The sequence below is a fragment of the Nelusetta ayraudi genome, unplaced genomic scaffold (genome assembly GCF_046127955.1).
Source record: "Nelusetta ayraudi isolate G7.1 ecotype Tasmania unplaced genomic scaffold, CSIRO-AGI_Nayr_v1 ptg000026l, whole genome shotgun sequence".
NCBI lineage: Eukaryota > Metazoa > Chordata > Actinopteri > Tetraodontiformes > Monacanthidae > Nelusetta > Nelusetta ayraudi.
The window spans coordinates 2,586,461-2,600,574 of NW_027466076.1; the positions used below are offsets into that span (position 1 = coordinate 2,586,461).

General features: G+C 49.6%; 3 protein-coding genes across 3 annotated transcripts; 2 read left to right on the forward strand and 1 right to left on the reverse strand.

Moving 5' to 3' along the window:
* Window positions 1-636: 636 nt before the first annotated feature.
* slc46a2 (solute carrier family 46 member 2) lies at window positions 637-5,054 on the forward strand. The gene is made up of 7 exons (XM_076028962.1): window positions 637-1,267; window positions 1,420-1,590; window positions 1,690-1,962; window positions 2,579-2,750; window positions 3,023-3,106; window positions 3,724-3,880; window positions 4,312-5,054. Exons 1-7 carry the CDS (start codon window positions 782-784, stop codon window positions 4,358-4,360), a joined length of 1,392 nt encoding a protein of 463 aa, XP_075885077.1. The 5' UTR covers window positions 637-781; the 3' UTR covers window positions 4,361-5,054.
* A 1,901-nt stretch (window positions 5,055-6,955) lies between these two features.
* On the reverse strand, window positions 6,956-12,028 carry snx30 (sorting nexin family member 30). Its single transcript, XM_076028963.1, has 9 exons — window positions 11,675-12,028; window positions 10,072-10,287; window positions 9,877-9,987; window positions 9,603-9,761; window positions 9,036-9,225; window positions 8,720-8,919; window positions 8,105-8,194; window positions 7,873-8,025; window positions 6,956-7,768 (listed from the first exon to the last, which is right to left on the reverse strand). The coding sequence occupies exons 1-9, from the start codon at window positions 11,795-11,797 to the stop codon at window positions 7,691-7,693; spliced, it is 1,320 nt and encodes a 439-aa protein (XP_075885078.1). The 5' UTR covers window positions 11,798-12,028; the 3' UTR covers window positions 6,956-7,690.
* A 494-nt stretch (window positions 12,029-12,522) lies between these two features.
* On the forward strand, window positions 12,523-14,086 carry inip (ints3 and nabp interacting protein). Its single transcript, XM_076028964.1, has 4 exons — window positions 12,523-12,863; window positions 13,201-13,300; window positions 13,376-13,463; window positions 13,579-14,086. The coding sequence occupies exons 1-4, from the start codon at window positions 12,839-12,841 to the stop codon at window positions 13,675-13,677; spliced, it is 312 nt and encodes a 103-aa protein (XP_075885079.1). The 5' UTR covers window positions 12,523-12,838; the 3' UTR covers window positions 13,678-14,086.
* Window positions 14,087-14,114: the final 28 nt, after the last annotated feature.

The following is a 14,114-nucleotide window of genomic DNA, read 5'->3' on the forward strand; positions in this document are numbered from 1 at the left end:
GAACGTTTAGAATATATTTCATTCGGAAAAAAAACCCCAAAATACCTTTCCCACAAAAACCAACGCAACACAAGCACAAAAAAAAAAAGGCAAACTGGTGACTGACGTTTTGAGTTCGAGAAGCTGTAACCGGAGAAGCCTTTACTTTTTTCTTTTCTTTTCTTTTTTTTCTTCAAATGTATTTATTTATTCATTTTTAAAGCCATCCTGGAAAGTGTTCTCTTGCGTTTTCACGTGTGAAGACATGTCCCGAATAGCCACTGGAGCTAACAAACAGTTGCCGCCTCCGGTCGACATCACACGGAAAAAACAAGACGTCCCTGCGAAGATTGTAGCTTCATTATTAAAACACGGCCAGGTGGGTGGCGCTCATGACAACACATCTGACGGCTGAAAAGTTTTGATAGTTTTTATTTAAATAGTCACTTCCCTAATATATTAAACTATTTTGGTTTTGAAATTAAAAAAAAAAAAAAAGAAGAAGCCGCTGTTGTTGGGTTACACAAACAGAGAACCGGCGTCTCCACGGTGTTTCCCCAGATTGGTCAAAGCCAAAGCCACGAACCAACGGAGCTGCACGTGAGAACGCGGAAGTGGGCGTGTCACGGTTTGTAACGACTTCCCTCTGTCGATATATAAACATACGCAACACGTACAACACGCATACACATTCGGCAGTCTTCAATACAGAGTGACGAGCCTCGCCGAGGCTGACACTTGGCCCCTGAACGCCCCCCCCCCGGTCCTCCGCTCCTCCGCTCCTCCTGCCTCCAAGCCTGGCATGGTCCTCCCGGCGCGGCTTTGCCTGGCCGCCGTCGGCGCGGCGCTGAGCGGGGTCGAGCCCGCCGTGGTGCTGCACCAGGTGGCCGGCACCTTCTTCGACACGGCGCTGCTGATGGAGGTGAAGGAGCGCTACGCCAACGCCTCCTACCCGGGTCTGTCGACGGAGGAAAGTCAGCAGAAGGCCATGTCGGACTTCTACATGACCTACCACCTCATCATCCGCCTGACGCCCATCGTGCCGGCGCTCATCCTGGCCCGGCTGGGCGACCGCTGTCGCGGCTGGCGGAGGGCCACCGTGGCGGCGCCCCTTTGCGGCTACCTGCTCTTCAGGGTGGCGCTGCTGCTGCTGCTCGTCTTCCGCCTCCCGCTGCCGTTCATGTTCGGCGCGACGGTGCTGTACGAGCTGTTCGGCGGCCACTGCACCTTCTGGTCCGGCGTGATGACGGTGACGGCGCTCCGCTCCACGGCCAGAGAGAGAGCCAAGGTCAGTGGGACACAGCCAGGAGACTCTCTCTCTCTCTCTCTCTCTCTCTCTCTCTCTCTCTCTCTCTCTCTCTCTCTCTCTCCATCTCTCTATCTTATACGTGTGTTTATATATAGTCAGTCAAGTCAGTGTGTGTGTGTGTGTGTGTGCAGGCCATCATGCGTGTGGAGCTGCTCTACGGGCTGGCAGGCCTGCTGGGCAGCCTGGCGTCAGGCCACCTCTTCCTGGTGAAGACGGTGGGCTGGGCTGAAGGCACCGTCCTGCTGGCTCTCAGCATCCTGCTGGAGCTGCTGGGCTTCCTGCACTCCATCTTCCTGCTGAAGGTCAGGACCACCTGCTGCTGCTGCTGCGGCTGCTGCTGTTGTCATTGTTCTGAACCTCAACCTCTGCATGCGGAATGATTTTTTATTTTTGAATTCCAGATGAAACAAACAGAGGCTAAAGAGACGTCGCTGGGGGAGGTGGACGGAGGGGAGGAGGAGGAGGGTGAGGAGGAGCGCCGTATCCTTCTCATCCCACCATCCTCGAAAGACGTCCCGGCCGACACTCCTGCCGATGCCCCCGCCCGGGTCATGTGGGTGAACGTGGTGTTGCTGTTTGTGGCCGCCGCGCTGTACGACGCGGCCGTGGTCGGTGCCGTGGAGCTGCTGGCCGTCTTTGTGATAAAGGAGCCGCTGAGCTGGAGCGCCACCCAGGTGTGTGGGCAAGAGGGGGGCAACATCATGGGGAGGGGGATGATTTGACAAAAGGCCTTATACTTCCTACAGCATCATAAATCCTGTCTTTGTTGATTGAGGTACAGTGTCTTTTTTTTTTTTTTTAAACATGTATTAATATATGTATGTATTTAATACGTTTAATGCATTTCTGACTTGATGATTAGCCTGGATTTTGTTCTTGGGGGGGAAACAAGACACTCAAAGATCAAAGAACTTTAATGGAACACTAACCCTGATCCTAGGACAGTTGGAACAAGCTGATATAGGTTTATTAATATTAATATTAATATTTACATTGGGGAAGATTTCCTGTTGTTGTCTAATTCAGTGGTTCTCAATTGGTGGGATCTCAGGATCGACATTTTCGTTTTTCCTTATCATGAAGTCGCGTCCCAACTTTATTCCACAGCACTTAAAATTATTCCATATCCCATGATATCGATTTTCCTTCTATGAGGTGGCTCCATCCGTCTGCTGCTGCTCTGGCTCCCCCTGTCAAATATTAGAACCCATTGTGGCCCCCCTGGTCAGAAAGTTTACCCACCCCTGGGTTCAGATTACCTGCTCTGATATTTCACTGTGCCCCCTGCAGGTGGGCTACGGCGACGCGGCCGGCTGCACTATCTTCCTCACCAGCTTCCTGGGCGTGCTGCTCTTCCGCCGCTGCCTCAACGAGGTGCTGCTCATCATGCTGGGGATGGCGTCCTTCGCCTCGGGGATCTACTTCATGTCCTACGTCACCGCCACCTACATGTTCTACCTCGGTGTGTGTGTGTGTGTGTGTGTGTGTGTGTGTGTGTGTGTGTGTGTGTGTGTGTGTGTGTGTGTGTGTGTGTGTGTGTGTGTGTGTGTGTTGTTGATGACAATGGTCCTTTTTCACCTCAATATAATCTAAATATCTTGTTTTTTTTCCCTTCTTAGTCTAAATATCTTATTTTATTTCTTTATTTCCTTTTAATTAATAGGATTTTCCTGACTTTGCACTGTATTGTTGCTGTAATTCAGACTTCTATTCTATTCTTTTGTTTGTCTGCAGCTCGTTCACTCAACATGTTTGCCCTCATCCCGCTGCCAACCATCAGATCTCTGCTGTCCAAACAAGTTCCAGCCTCCGCCTGTGGTGAGTCTGTGTGTGTGTGTGTGTGTGTGTGTGTGTGTGTGTGTGTGTGTGTGTGTGTGTGTGTGTGTGTGTGTGTGTGTGTGTGTGTGTGTGTGTGTGTGTGTGTGTGTGTGTGTGTTATCTGACATCAGTAGATAATGAAGCACTGAAAAGGTTAAAAACAAGGCAGCCTTGTGTTGAGCCATTGATTGGGAAATTTTGAGACGATCTCAGCGTTGTGTCTATTTGCATTCCGCCACGTACCGGAACGTCGGCTGGCCTGGAATGTCTGCCGTCAGGCTGGTTCACAGCACCAGCGAGCATCAATAAAACCTGTCGAGCAGCCACTGCTGGGAATCACACACACACACACACTCACACTCACAGTGACCTCATTTCAGTGAGGTAGAACCAAGTATATATGCCGCTGCTATTCATGCCCTCATTAATGATTGGTGGAGATGGGGTGACAGTGGGGGGTAGTTTTTTATTGTCCAATCATTTTTCTTCCTGTCAGTTTATGACGCAGTTTCGAGAAGTCGCTGCAGCCGGAACATAAAAAAATATTCCTGAACTTCCTGCTGCTAACCCCAATCCCAACCCCAACCCCAACCCCGACCCCAACCCCGACCCACCAGGCACCACCTTCACGGCCCTGCAGCTCAGCCTGAAGTTTGCCGGCCTGGCCTACGTCCCGGCCTTCACCAAGATCTACCAGAACTCGCTGGCCTGGTTCCCGGGCCTGGTCTTCACGCTGTCCAGCGCCCTCACCGTGCTCGCCATGATCCCCATCAGGTGACATCATGAAACTGTTTCCTAAAAAACATCCTGCTGGGTTTAGATGCACAGAAACAAGAGGTTTTTGGTGGGGTGGGCCGGCAATGGTTGATACCGGATCTGTTTGACTTTGTTTTTAAATTAGATCAGTGGCCTCACACTCACACAGAGTGGGGCCAAAATGTCAAACTTGGACAAAGTTGCAGGCCATACATTGATATTTATTGAAAAAAAACCTCCCTCCAGATAGAGCAGTGAACCTGTGCTGTAACTACCACTTATTTATGTGTCAGCATTATGTAGATAATTGTAAATAATGCAACTGTCCATAACATGTAAATATCACGCTTTTCCCATTTACTCTAAAAATACTTTATTCTATATTTTTTGATCCCGTCATTTCTTTTTTAATATAATATTTCCTTCTCTTTGCTCCCTCCTCACTCCAGTGTGGTCGGCTGCCGGCTGCCTCGGACGCCTCAGTACGAGCCGCTGTAGTCCCACTGCTGATGTCGACGGTGACGCCCGGCAAAACCAAAACTGGAAGCGAGACTCGGCTGACTTCCTGCCGGTCGGTCGCCCCGTCTGCACTTTGTAGGTTTGCACAACACGCTTTTTACAAAAGGATGAAACATACGAAGGAAAAACAACCCCTGGTGGTGTCTCTCTGTGAGGGGCTTAGCGCCACCTGGATGGAATCGAGAGGCTGTTGCACTCAATTTGTACAGTTACACTAGAGAAAAAAAACACACAGACGCTGCAGGTCAGAACCTGAAGGTCAAAGAGTTTTCTCTTTGTTTTTATTTCTATGAATAAATCTCATGTTGGCTTTTAGTTGTTACAGATGCAGTGGTTAGCGCTGTGGCCTCACAGAAAGAAGGTTGCTGGTTCAATTCCCGGGGTCTCCTGGGGCCTTTCTGTGTGGAGTTTGGGTGTTCTCTCCGGGTTCTCCGACTTCCTCCCACACTCCAAAAACATGCACGAGGTGAATTGGAAACTCTAAATTGACCGTCGGTGTCAACGGTTGTTTGTCGTCCTGAATGCAGGAGGAAGCAGGTTTGATTTATGGATGCACTTTTTATACATATCTAAATAAATGTGTTCACGTGACTGAGGACAATGTCTTGTAAATGGAAACCTGGATTTTATGAAACGTAGTTACTGTTTCTAAATAAAGGGACTTTCTTTGAAATTGTCTTGTATTTTTTTTTTTGTTACAAATTCAAATTTAACCCCAGACAAAACAAACAAAATCCAAGCAGAGCCGAGTCGAGAGATTATCAAATGCGTTTTTTTTTCTGTTTATTGGTCCAATATATCCCAAAAAAAATGATCTGAGGTAAAGATAAATTGCATCAAAACATCAATGTACAAGCTCATTTGTTATAATTACAAGATGCTCATCACATCCAAATGTAAAATTCAAACCTCTGAACAAGCACAAACGTAAAAAGAGGCCGAAGCTTCGCTCAACACGTTGCGTCCAATCAGCCCTTCACTTCGCTTGAGTCGAACCGATGAGCCAATCCGGATCTCTGCGCGCAACCACGCGACGCTTCGCGTGGCAACATGTCGCTGCTTTGACAAAATTCATGTTACAATACAAAGGACAGAAGGAGAAAGGAAAAAAAAATAATCATTGGCTTTTAAATTGTCCAATGGCAGCGGTTGTCCTCCTGCTTGGCGGGCCAAGCCCCCTCTCTTCCATTTAAGTGAGACACAAAACGTGAATATATATTGGTGGAATAGTTCCAGGGGGCGGGGCTTCGTACATAGTGCAAAACAAATCAGCAGGACGAGGGACTTTAACACTAGCGAGTCGGACGCTAACAACCTGGAGAAATATTAAGTTTTTGTTTACCAATGAGCTCCAAAAAAATTCAAATTTCCAAACTCTGGAAAAATCCTAAATTCTTAGATTTGAGAGAAAAGATCAAGACACGGCAACTCTCCAGTCATTGTGGGCTCATTGAAGTTCATTGACAAGATGATGAATACATGCAAAGAGATGAAATAAAGTTGCCGCGATGACCTTTCAACATTTTGAAACCTTGTGTTTGACACAAATTTGTGAAGCCCCTAAAAAAAAAAAAAAAGAACAAAAAAAGCAGAACTTTGGTAACAGTGAAAGTTGTTTTGGATGAAGAACAAAAAAACGAAGAGGTACCGAAACAGCAAACCAAAAGAAAACCAGCTGGCGACACACATTGAGGTCATACAATTCTAATAGCACCGTATGGAAACATACTGACAATTTAAACAAAAGAAATATCGTGGAATGAGCAGTAAAAAAAAAAAGACCCAAAAATCTGCTACTTTTGCTGCAGGACAGAAAGCTGGAAAAAACTTGGCAAAGTCAAATAAGCTGGGGGTGGAAAAAAAATCCCTCCCCCTGTGTGTGTGTGTGTGTGTGTGTGTGTGTGTGTGTGTGTGAGTGTGTGTGTGTGTGTGTGTTTATACTTTTCCCTTCATGACAAACTTCACAGCAATAATTTGAGGCTCAAAAAATATGAAAAGAAGAAGTGAGATTTTTTCGGTAACTGTGAGTGAATCTCACTTCTATAAACTGCAAAATTTGCGGCAGAAACGTTCCAAACATAACACGACTGAAACCCATTCAGGGAAAAAAAACATTGGGATTCTAAAAAAAAATAAAAAATTAAATAATAAAAAAAAATCAGATAGCAAATCAAGACAAAAGACTGAAGTGGACTGAAGATTCCCCTCTGTGTGCTTTTAATTTGGTAAAATCGCTATTCTTTTTGTTGTTGTCGGGTTTTTTTAACTATGAGCCGTCGCCACTGTGATTCCCTACAGTTCAGAACCGTGAGCAGCCACCAGGTGGCAGCGTTGCTGCTGCCGCCGCCGCTGCTGCTGTGTGCTTTTAGCTCCGTGAAGTTGAGGAAAAAAGGAAGGAAAGAAAGAAAAAAAAGGCCTCCCTGATGAAAGTCGACACTCAGCTGACAGGCCGATTCGTCACAGTTTAATGCAGGAAGTTGGCTGCAGCACTTCCTGTTTTCTTCTCGGCAACGCCGCGCTTAAAACTTGAGTAAAGAACACAACCGCGCGGGGGAGGGGCGGAAAGTAACAAAATTACAAACAATAACAATAACAAAAAAGACAAAGCAGGCGTAGGAGATTTCTAAACGTGCACGAGACAACGACAGACGCTTCCCTTTATAAGGCCAGGCAGCGTGTTGCCTTCAAGGACCTTCGGTTTCACACCTTCTCTTTTTTCCATTTCCTCCCTGCAGCCCCAGACTGGTGGATGCTCCAAATACTTCATCTTTCACTGTCGTTTAAATAGTTGAGGGACGTCTTCCATGACCTCTGACCTCCGCTCACCCAGGAAGTCATCGCACGCATCCCCCACCCCCTTCCAGTTTTCTATCCGTGAGTCGAAACGCAAATCAAGCATCGACTTGTTGGTTGTTTTTTTTCTCACTCTTTTTAAACTGAAGTTGTGAAATCTGTAACGCGAGTGGTTTAACGATGAGCAGTTTTTTGTCCCACAGTTGTGTGGAGACCTTGAACCCGTCGTTGCGCTCTGACGAACTTTAAACGAGCGAAGGAAAAAGTCATCAGGTGTCCAAAAGGTGGATGGGGGAAAAGAAAAAAAAAAGGAAAAAGAAAAAAAGGAGGTGTCTGTTCTGTACACTGTGAGCCTCTCTCGTCGTCGTTCCCAGCCGTCCTTGAACGCACCGCGCTCTGGTCGCAATGAGCTTCTCGGGCCTCGAGGACCCCGCCACCCGACCGCCGGGGCGGAGTCGGGCAGTTTGAACCCTGGGCGAGCGAGGGGGCGGAGTCTGGAGGGGGAAGGGGGCGAAGTCAGTTGGTCTCGCTGGCTGCGTCGTCGCTCTGTTTGTCCTGCAGGAGCTGGACGAGCGACTCCCAGGCTGCCTGGCACTGCAGTGGAGGAGGGAGGAGACACATGTCATACTGCAGACCAGCCACCGGAGGGCACCTCTCTCTCTCTCTCTCTCTCACTCACTCTCACACTCACTCTCTACCTTCTCGTAGTGGGCGATGTTGCGGTCTGCCAGGCCCGTCAGCAGCTGTCGGAAGTCGCGCCTCTTGTCGCTCTGCCAGCGCTCCCAGTCGGCCTTCAGGTCGGCGTTGAAGCACTCGGCCCTGTCCTGGCAGCGCTCCACCTCCAGGGGGATCTGGAGAGCCAGCGCACAGGGGATGAGGGGCTGTCGGAGAACTGGGGGGTGTGGGGGGTACCTCTTCGGACTCACTCACCGGCGTCTTGTCCTCCTGCCGCCGCAGGACCGCTGCCTCCAGCCGGCCCTCGTACTCCGCCTGGCTCTGGTCCCGCTTCCTCAGGACGCTCTGCAGACAAACACCACCACATGTCAAGGGCGATTTTTTTTCTTCCCCCAGTGGCCACTGGGGATACTGCAACAAAACAAAAATCCCACTGGGCCCTAAAAGCATTTAGACTGCAATACAAAAAAAACAACGCCTCTAAAACGGCTGAAGCGATGACCTTTGACCTGAAACGCAATTCGTACGTTGCTGCTGTGTCACGGCTTGTTCTGATTGGCTGATGCGTCCTGAGGCATCGTGGCAGTTACAGTGACATGATGGGAAGTCCTACAGGCTCTATGGGCGGCGGCCGCATGGTACGGAAGTCAAAAAAGAAAAGTTTCTGCGCTGGTTGAGCAACGATGCAGAGTCGACTTCCTCTTCTGGAGGTCAGAGGTCAAAGTGCATTAAGTCGAGTCGAAGAAACAAGTTTTTTTTTCACAATGGAAGATTATGATTGTGAAAAAACCCTGACATGCGCTCAAACTAACCCCCCCAATAGGATACCTCGGTGGGAGTGGAGGGGGGGGGGGGCTCCGACAACCTCACCTTCATGGCCTCCACGTACAGGACGTACTCGCGGAGGACGGGCAGGAAGTCCTGGCTCATGGCCTCGCTCTGCTCCTCCAGCGCCCGGCAGCAGGTGCCCACGCAGCCGGCCACACCCTCCAGGGGGCGCTGCAGCTCGTCCTCTGACTCGGCCCAGCCGGAGTACATGGTGCCGTACTCGCGCACCTCCGTCAGGTACTCTGCCGAGGGGAAAGATGACACGACAACGATCAACATCTATTCCTTTCTACATTTATATTATCATTTTTCAGATGGCCCCGTTTTGGGCCGGCGGCACCCCCTGGTGGCGCGCTACCTGACTGCTCCTTGAGGATCCGCTGGGCGATGCGGTCGATGGTGCCCAGTTTCTGGCTGAAGGTGTCCAGGTAGTCGCCCATGGCGCTGAACTCGGCGGGCCGCGCTCGCAGCTTGTAGCCACCGGCCACGTGCTTCACCGACTCGCCCACCTTGGAGAGCAGAGCCAGGCCCTGGCGCTTGTTCAGGTCCTGCACGCACACAAAAGGGACATTTCTAAGATTTTGACAGTGCAGTTGCGATTTGCAGGCGTTTCCATTAAACGGTGTGAAGCACATCAGCCATAATTTTTGTCTAAGATGTAGGTACAAAACATTTGCTGATAGAGTTTCCATTGACAGTTTAGTATTGCGATATTTAGGTTTTGCGCAATTCTAGAGGTAACGGAAGCGCAGCTACAGTCACCAGTTTCCTCCACCACCACCTCCTCCTCTCCCTCTCTCTACTCCTCTCCCTCCTCTTCTCCTCCTCCTCCTCCTCCTCCTCCTCCTCCTCCTCCAGACAAATTTCTGATGAAGCCGCCCGTGTGCCCAAAGTTTTCCAGCCTCCTCCTCCTCCTCCGTCTCACCTTGGCGGCCAGGAAGGCGTTGAGGTGGGGGTTGAAGGAGAGGACGGGGTGGTCGGCCACCCGCTTCAGGAACTTGTCCAGGGCCTTCATTCTGGTCTCCACAAACTCCTCGGAGAAGCGGTCCACCACGCCCTTCATCACAAACTTCTCGGGCAGCGGCTGCAGTTCGGACGGACGGACGGACGGACACAGGGAGAGCAGTGAGAGCCGGTGTGAGTCAGGGCCAACAGGAAGCCGCGAAGCCAGACGGTGGCGCCGCCGGGTCCGACCTCACCGGTATGAGGTGCGTGGGCTGGCTCTCCTCCAGCTTCATCCTCAGCCAGTCGAAGTCCTGGTAGCGCCGCCGCACGCTGTACTCGGGCAGGTCGAACTCGATCCGACTCGTCTGCGGCAGAAACACACCAGAGAAAAATGAGGGCTGTGATTTCTGTTGATTTCTGCTGATTTCTGTGGCCACGTGACCACCCACCTTGGTGGAGACCCGGTAGGTGATGTAGGTCTCCATGGTGCACACGTGCTTCTTGGGGTCGTCCACGGTGACAAACAGGTCGCGGGTCTCGGTTGAGACGTAGGCATCGCGGCCGTCCGCCTCCGGCTCCTCGTCCAGCTGCAGCCGGTTGACCAGCGACGACACGGAGGCGGGGCTAGACGTCTCCACAGGCGTGCCATTGGTCAGCGCCGCCTCCTGCAGGACAGAGAGGAAACAGACTGACTGAATGACTGACTGACGCCGCTGTCTCCCCGTCAATGGGACTGTTGTTGTGGTGCTCCGGAGCCGCATCACATGACAGGCGGCGTGCTGCCTGCCTGATGGAATGATGCATGGTGGGATTGACAGTGGGATGTTTTTGAACAAAACAAAACAAAACAAAACAAAAACCCAACAACTTTGACGTGATTCTGCAGAGAGTGGCAGAAAACACTGTTTAAAACGCCACCGGGGAGCCTCACCACGCCTGCAAAAAGAGGAACTACTTTTCTTCCACATAGCGAGTTTTCCTTTACAGTTGTCAGAAACTTCAACACACACACGCACCCATGGGTGATTACAGCTGGTATAATTGCACAAAGTTGCATCATGACACCACAGTCAACTAACTGCAGCCCCCCCCCCCCCACACACACACACACACACAGTGAATGGAATGTGTTGGAATATAAATGATCATGAGACTGAAGACACTCATGGCTTCTATTACAGCAGTTATTTTGGCATGTTATGGCTGTTTGACACGCTGACCTCATTAAATGTAACAACGCAGCAGTTTCTGTGTTTGTGTGTCCTGCAGCTGAGCCAGCTCACCAAAAAAAAAGAAAGAAAAAAGTAATAATAATTAAAAAGAAAAAAAGAAAATCAACTTTTGACCTATCACTAGCAGTGGGAACCGCTACGCTGCACTGCACTGCACTTCACTTGGCAGCAGAGTCACTTTTGGTCTTGTTTTTCACCCCGCAGTGCCACCTGCACTCGGCCCGGTCTTCCCTGGCCGCTGCTGGGTGGGTGGGTGCTGGGAGAGAAAAGACTCCAGGCTGCGGTCAATCATTAACCGCAGACCTGCTGCGACTCGGTGCTGTGTGACAGCAGGAACAATAAGAAACACACAAAATCCCGTGGCATGGATGTGACTGTCGTCCCGTCACTGTTGACTCGGGCCAATAAATCTCGCAGCCTCGCAGTGTAAACATATGGACAAAAGGCTGCGTTAGAAGCGGTGAACCAGTGTTGATGTTTGATTCCTCCCCTCTGTGCCAAACCCCTGGCTTTGATTCGCCTTCACGGGGTTTATTCTACCAGGAATTACCGATGTAGAGTCGTTCAATTCCCATCTGAATGCGGCGGCTGCGACTCCGGTGTGTCTCCCCCAACTTGAACCACCTGTCACGGCTTGATTGCACTGATTTCTCCCTCCATTAAACTTCGGTGGTTGCGACGGTTTGCCTTCCTCCTACTCGGCAACTTTGACACTTGTCCAATCCAAAACACATTCAGGTTGGTGGTGTGAGTTTGGTGGAGATTTGTTATTATTATTGTTATTTTTTTTTCCTGCCTGGTTTCCCGGGCAGAATCTTACCTTGTCGCCTCCGGCGTTGACGACGAGTGAGAGCGGCTCCTCGGCGGCAGACAGCGGGTGGATGATCTCCGCGATGGGCTTCTGCCCCGAGCTGGCCAGGCCTCTCGGGGCGCCGGCGCTCATCGTGCAGGCGGGCGGGAGGACGTGGTTCGGCCGGGGGTTCGGGTGGGACGGCGGCCCGCTTCTCCGCGGCTCACTGTGCGGACGCTGGGCGGTGTTTCCAACCCCCGTTCTGGTTCTCTTCTCTCTCCCCCACCCCTCAGTCGAGCCTCGGCCGTTCGCTAGTTGGCCACAGGCTGTCAGCTGACCATCACCGCGCAGCCGCCGCAGCTCCGGATGAAGAACCGAGCGTACCCGGATGTAAACACACGCACACGTGACGGCGGAGGACGAACGAGAGGTTAGGGCTCGTCTATGGACAGGATGATTTGTGTGTGTGTGTGTGTGTGTGTGTGTGTGTGTGTGTGTGTGTGTGTGTGTGTGTGTGTGTGTGTGTGTGTGTGTGTGTGTGAGAGAGAGAGAGAGAGAGAGAGAGAGAGAGAGAGAGAGAGAAAACGTTTGGCTTATTTCCCCACTAACTTCACTGCATCAAATAAAATATCAAGTTGTTTTTTTTTAGGCATAATCATTTAAAAATTAATTTTATTCATCATCAAGTGAGTGAGCGCGATGGGACTTTTTTCTTATGTTGTTTAATGCTAATTTATTGAATCATAACACATAAAATTATGTATAAGTAAATAATAATAAACACATATCAGGCGTTTGATTGTTTTATTTTTTTCAAAACAGGTTTTCAGGTTACAGGTTTTATACCCGGAGTGACACCTCCTGTCTCTCCACAGATCTCAGATACCGGCCGCCAGTGGTGCAGCCAGACATCAGGCGACTCATCCTCGGCACACAGCCGAAAGCTTAAAACAACTATAAACTATACATGTTTTGATCCGCGGTAACTACGTATTTTACAGATTTTCTTTTGTACTGTTCGGTGCTGCTCAAATTTATCTCGGACTCGCCGTGGTCTCCGTTATCGACAAGTTGACGTGAAACCTCGATGGGCGGAAGGAAACTCGCCGTTTATCGTTCAAAAAACTAACAACTACGCAACAACAAATCTTTAAAGTTTGAAACAGAGTTCAGTCTCTCGGTTAGTGAGGCGATATGGCCGCCAATCCTCCGGGACAAGGTATTTATCAGTTTATCTCGCTATTATTAGAAGTTGTGGTAGTTTTGGGCGGATCTGTTCGCCTGACTGGTGCAGCTGTAAATTTCGACCCACTGGAAACATTTCCCGACTTTGGTTCCTCTTTAGCAATGACGTGTTAAAGATCTCGTAGACAATCTCTCGTGACATGATATAAGACAATACACGCCATATATATTTAAAGCGATTCGTGAGTGCATAACTGTAAGGGTTGATGTATATAAAACAGCACATTTCTAAAAATGTATGTGACTTTTGCATCTCTGCACCTCTCTAAATATACATCTTCCCCACCCCACTTTCTGTTTTTCCTCTGCAGTCTTTCCGAACAGCAAGGCCCGGGTGGCGATCCTGGCTGAGCTGGAGCGGGAGAGGAGACGCCTGCTCCAGAATCAGTCCATGAACACACCTGGAGCCAGGTGAGAGACGGGTGGAACACAGGACCTATTAAACTCATATTTGCACAATTAAATATCGTGTCTTTCGTCCTGCAGCATCTCGCTGTCCAGACCGACCATGAAGGAGTTCAGGGAGAGTGCGGAGCAGCAGCACATCGCTGCCCAACAGAAAGCTGCTCTACAGGTGAGGCGGATGCTCGTAAACTGGACCTCATCATTTTTTTTTTCTGGGATAAATTATGTTTAACGTCTGTCAGAACCTCAATTTAATGGTTTTATCAATGTGTCTCCCTTTGCAGCACGCGCACACGCACTCGTCAGGCTTCTTCATCACTCAGGACTCTTCGTTTGGGAACCTCATCCTCCCCGTGCTGCCCCGCCTTGAGCCCGAATCTTAGCCGGGCTTTGCCACTGACGACATTGCTGCACTCGTCTTTCTCCCCCTACACACTGTCAGCGTCGCTGAGAGGAGCTGCAGTCTTTGATTTCTAGACTGGCTGTAAAATGCTGAAAGCTTAAATCTCATCTGAGATGAGTGAGATTCTGAAAGTCAGTGAAACATTGTGAGGACAAACAGAGGTGCAATGCAAACGACGCCCTCTAACATGATGCGCATGATGGTTTGAAGTTATTTTATTTTTTGTTTGTGTGAGATTTGTATCAATATTTGGGTGATAAACTTGATGAATTCACTGGTGTGAAAAAAAAAACTTTGATTTTGCAGTTTCCTTTTAGTATTTGGTGAACATCTTGTCAAAAATGTCAGCCAGAAGGCACAAAAAGTTGGAAGAATATTACTGCCACCAGGTGGAAATGACGAGAAACTGCAGGCTTT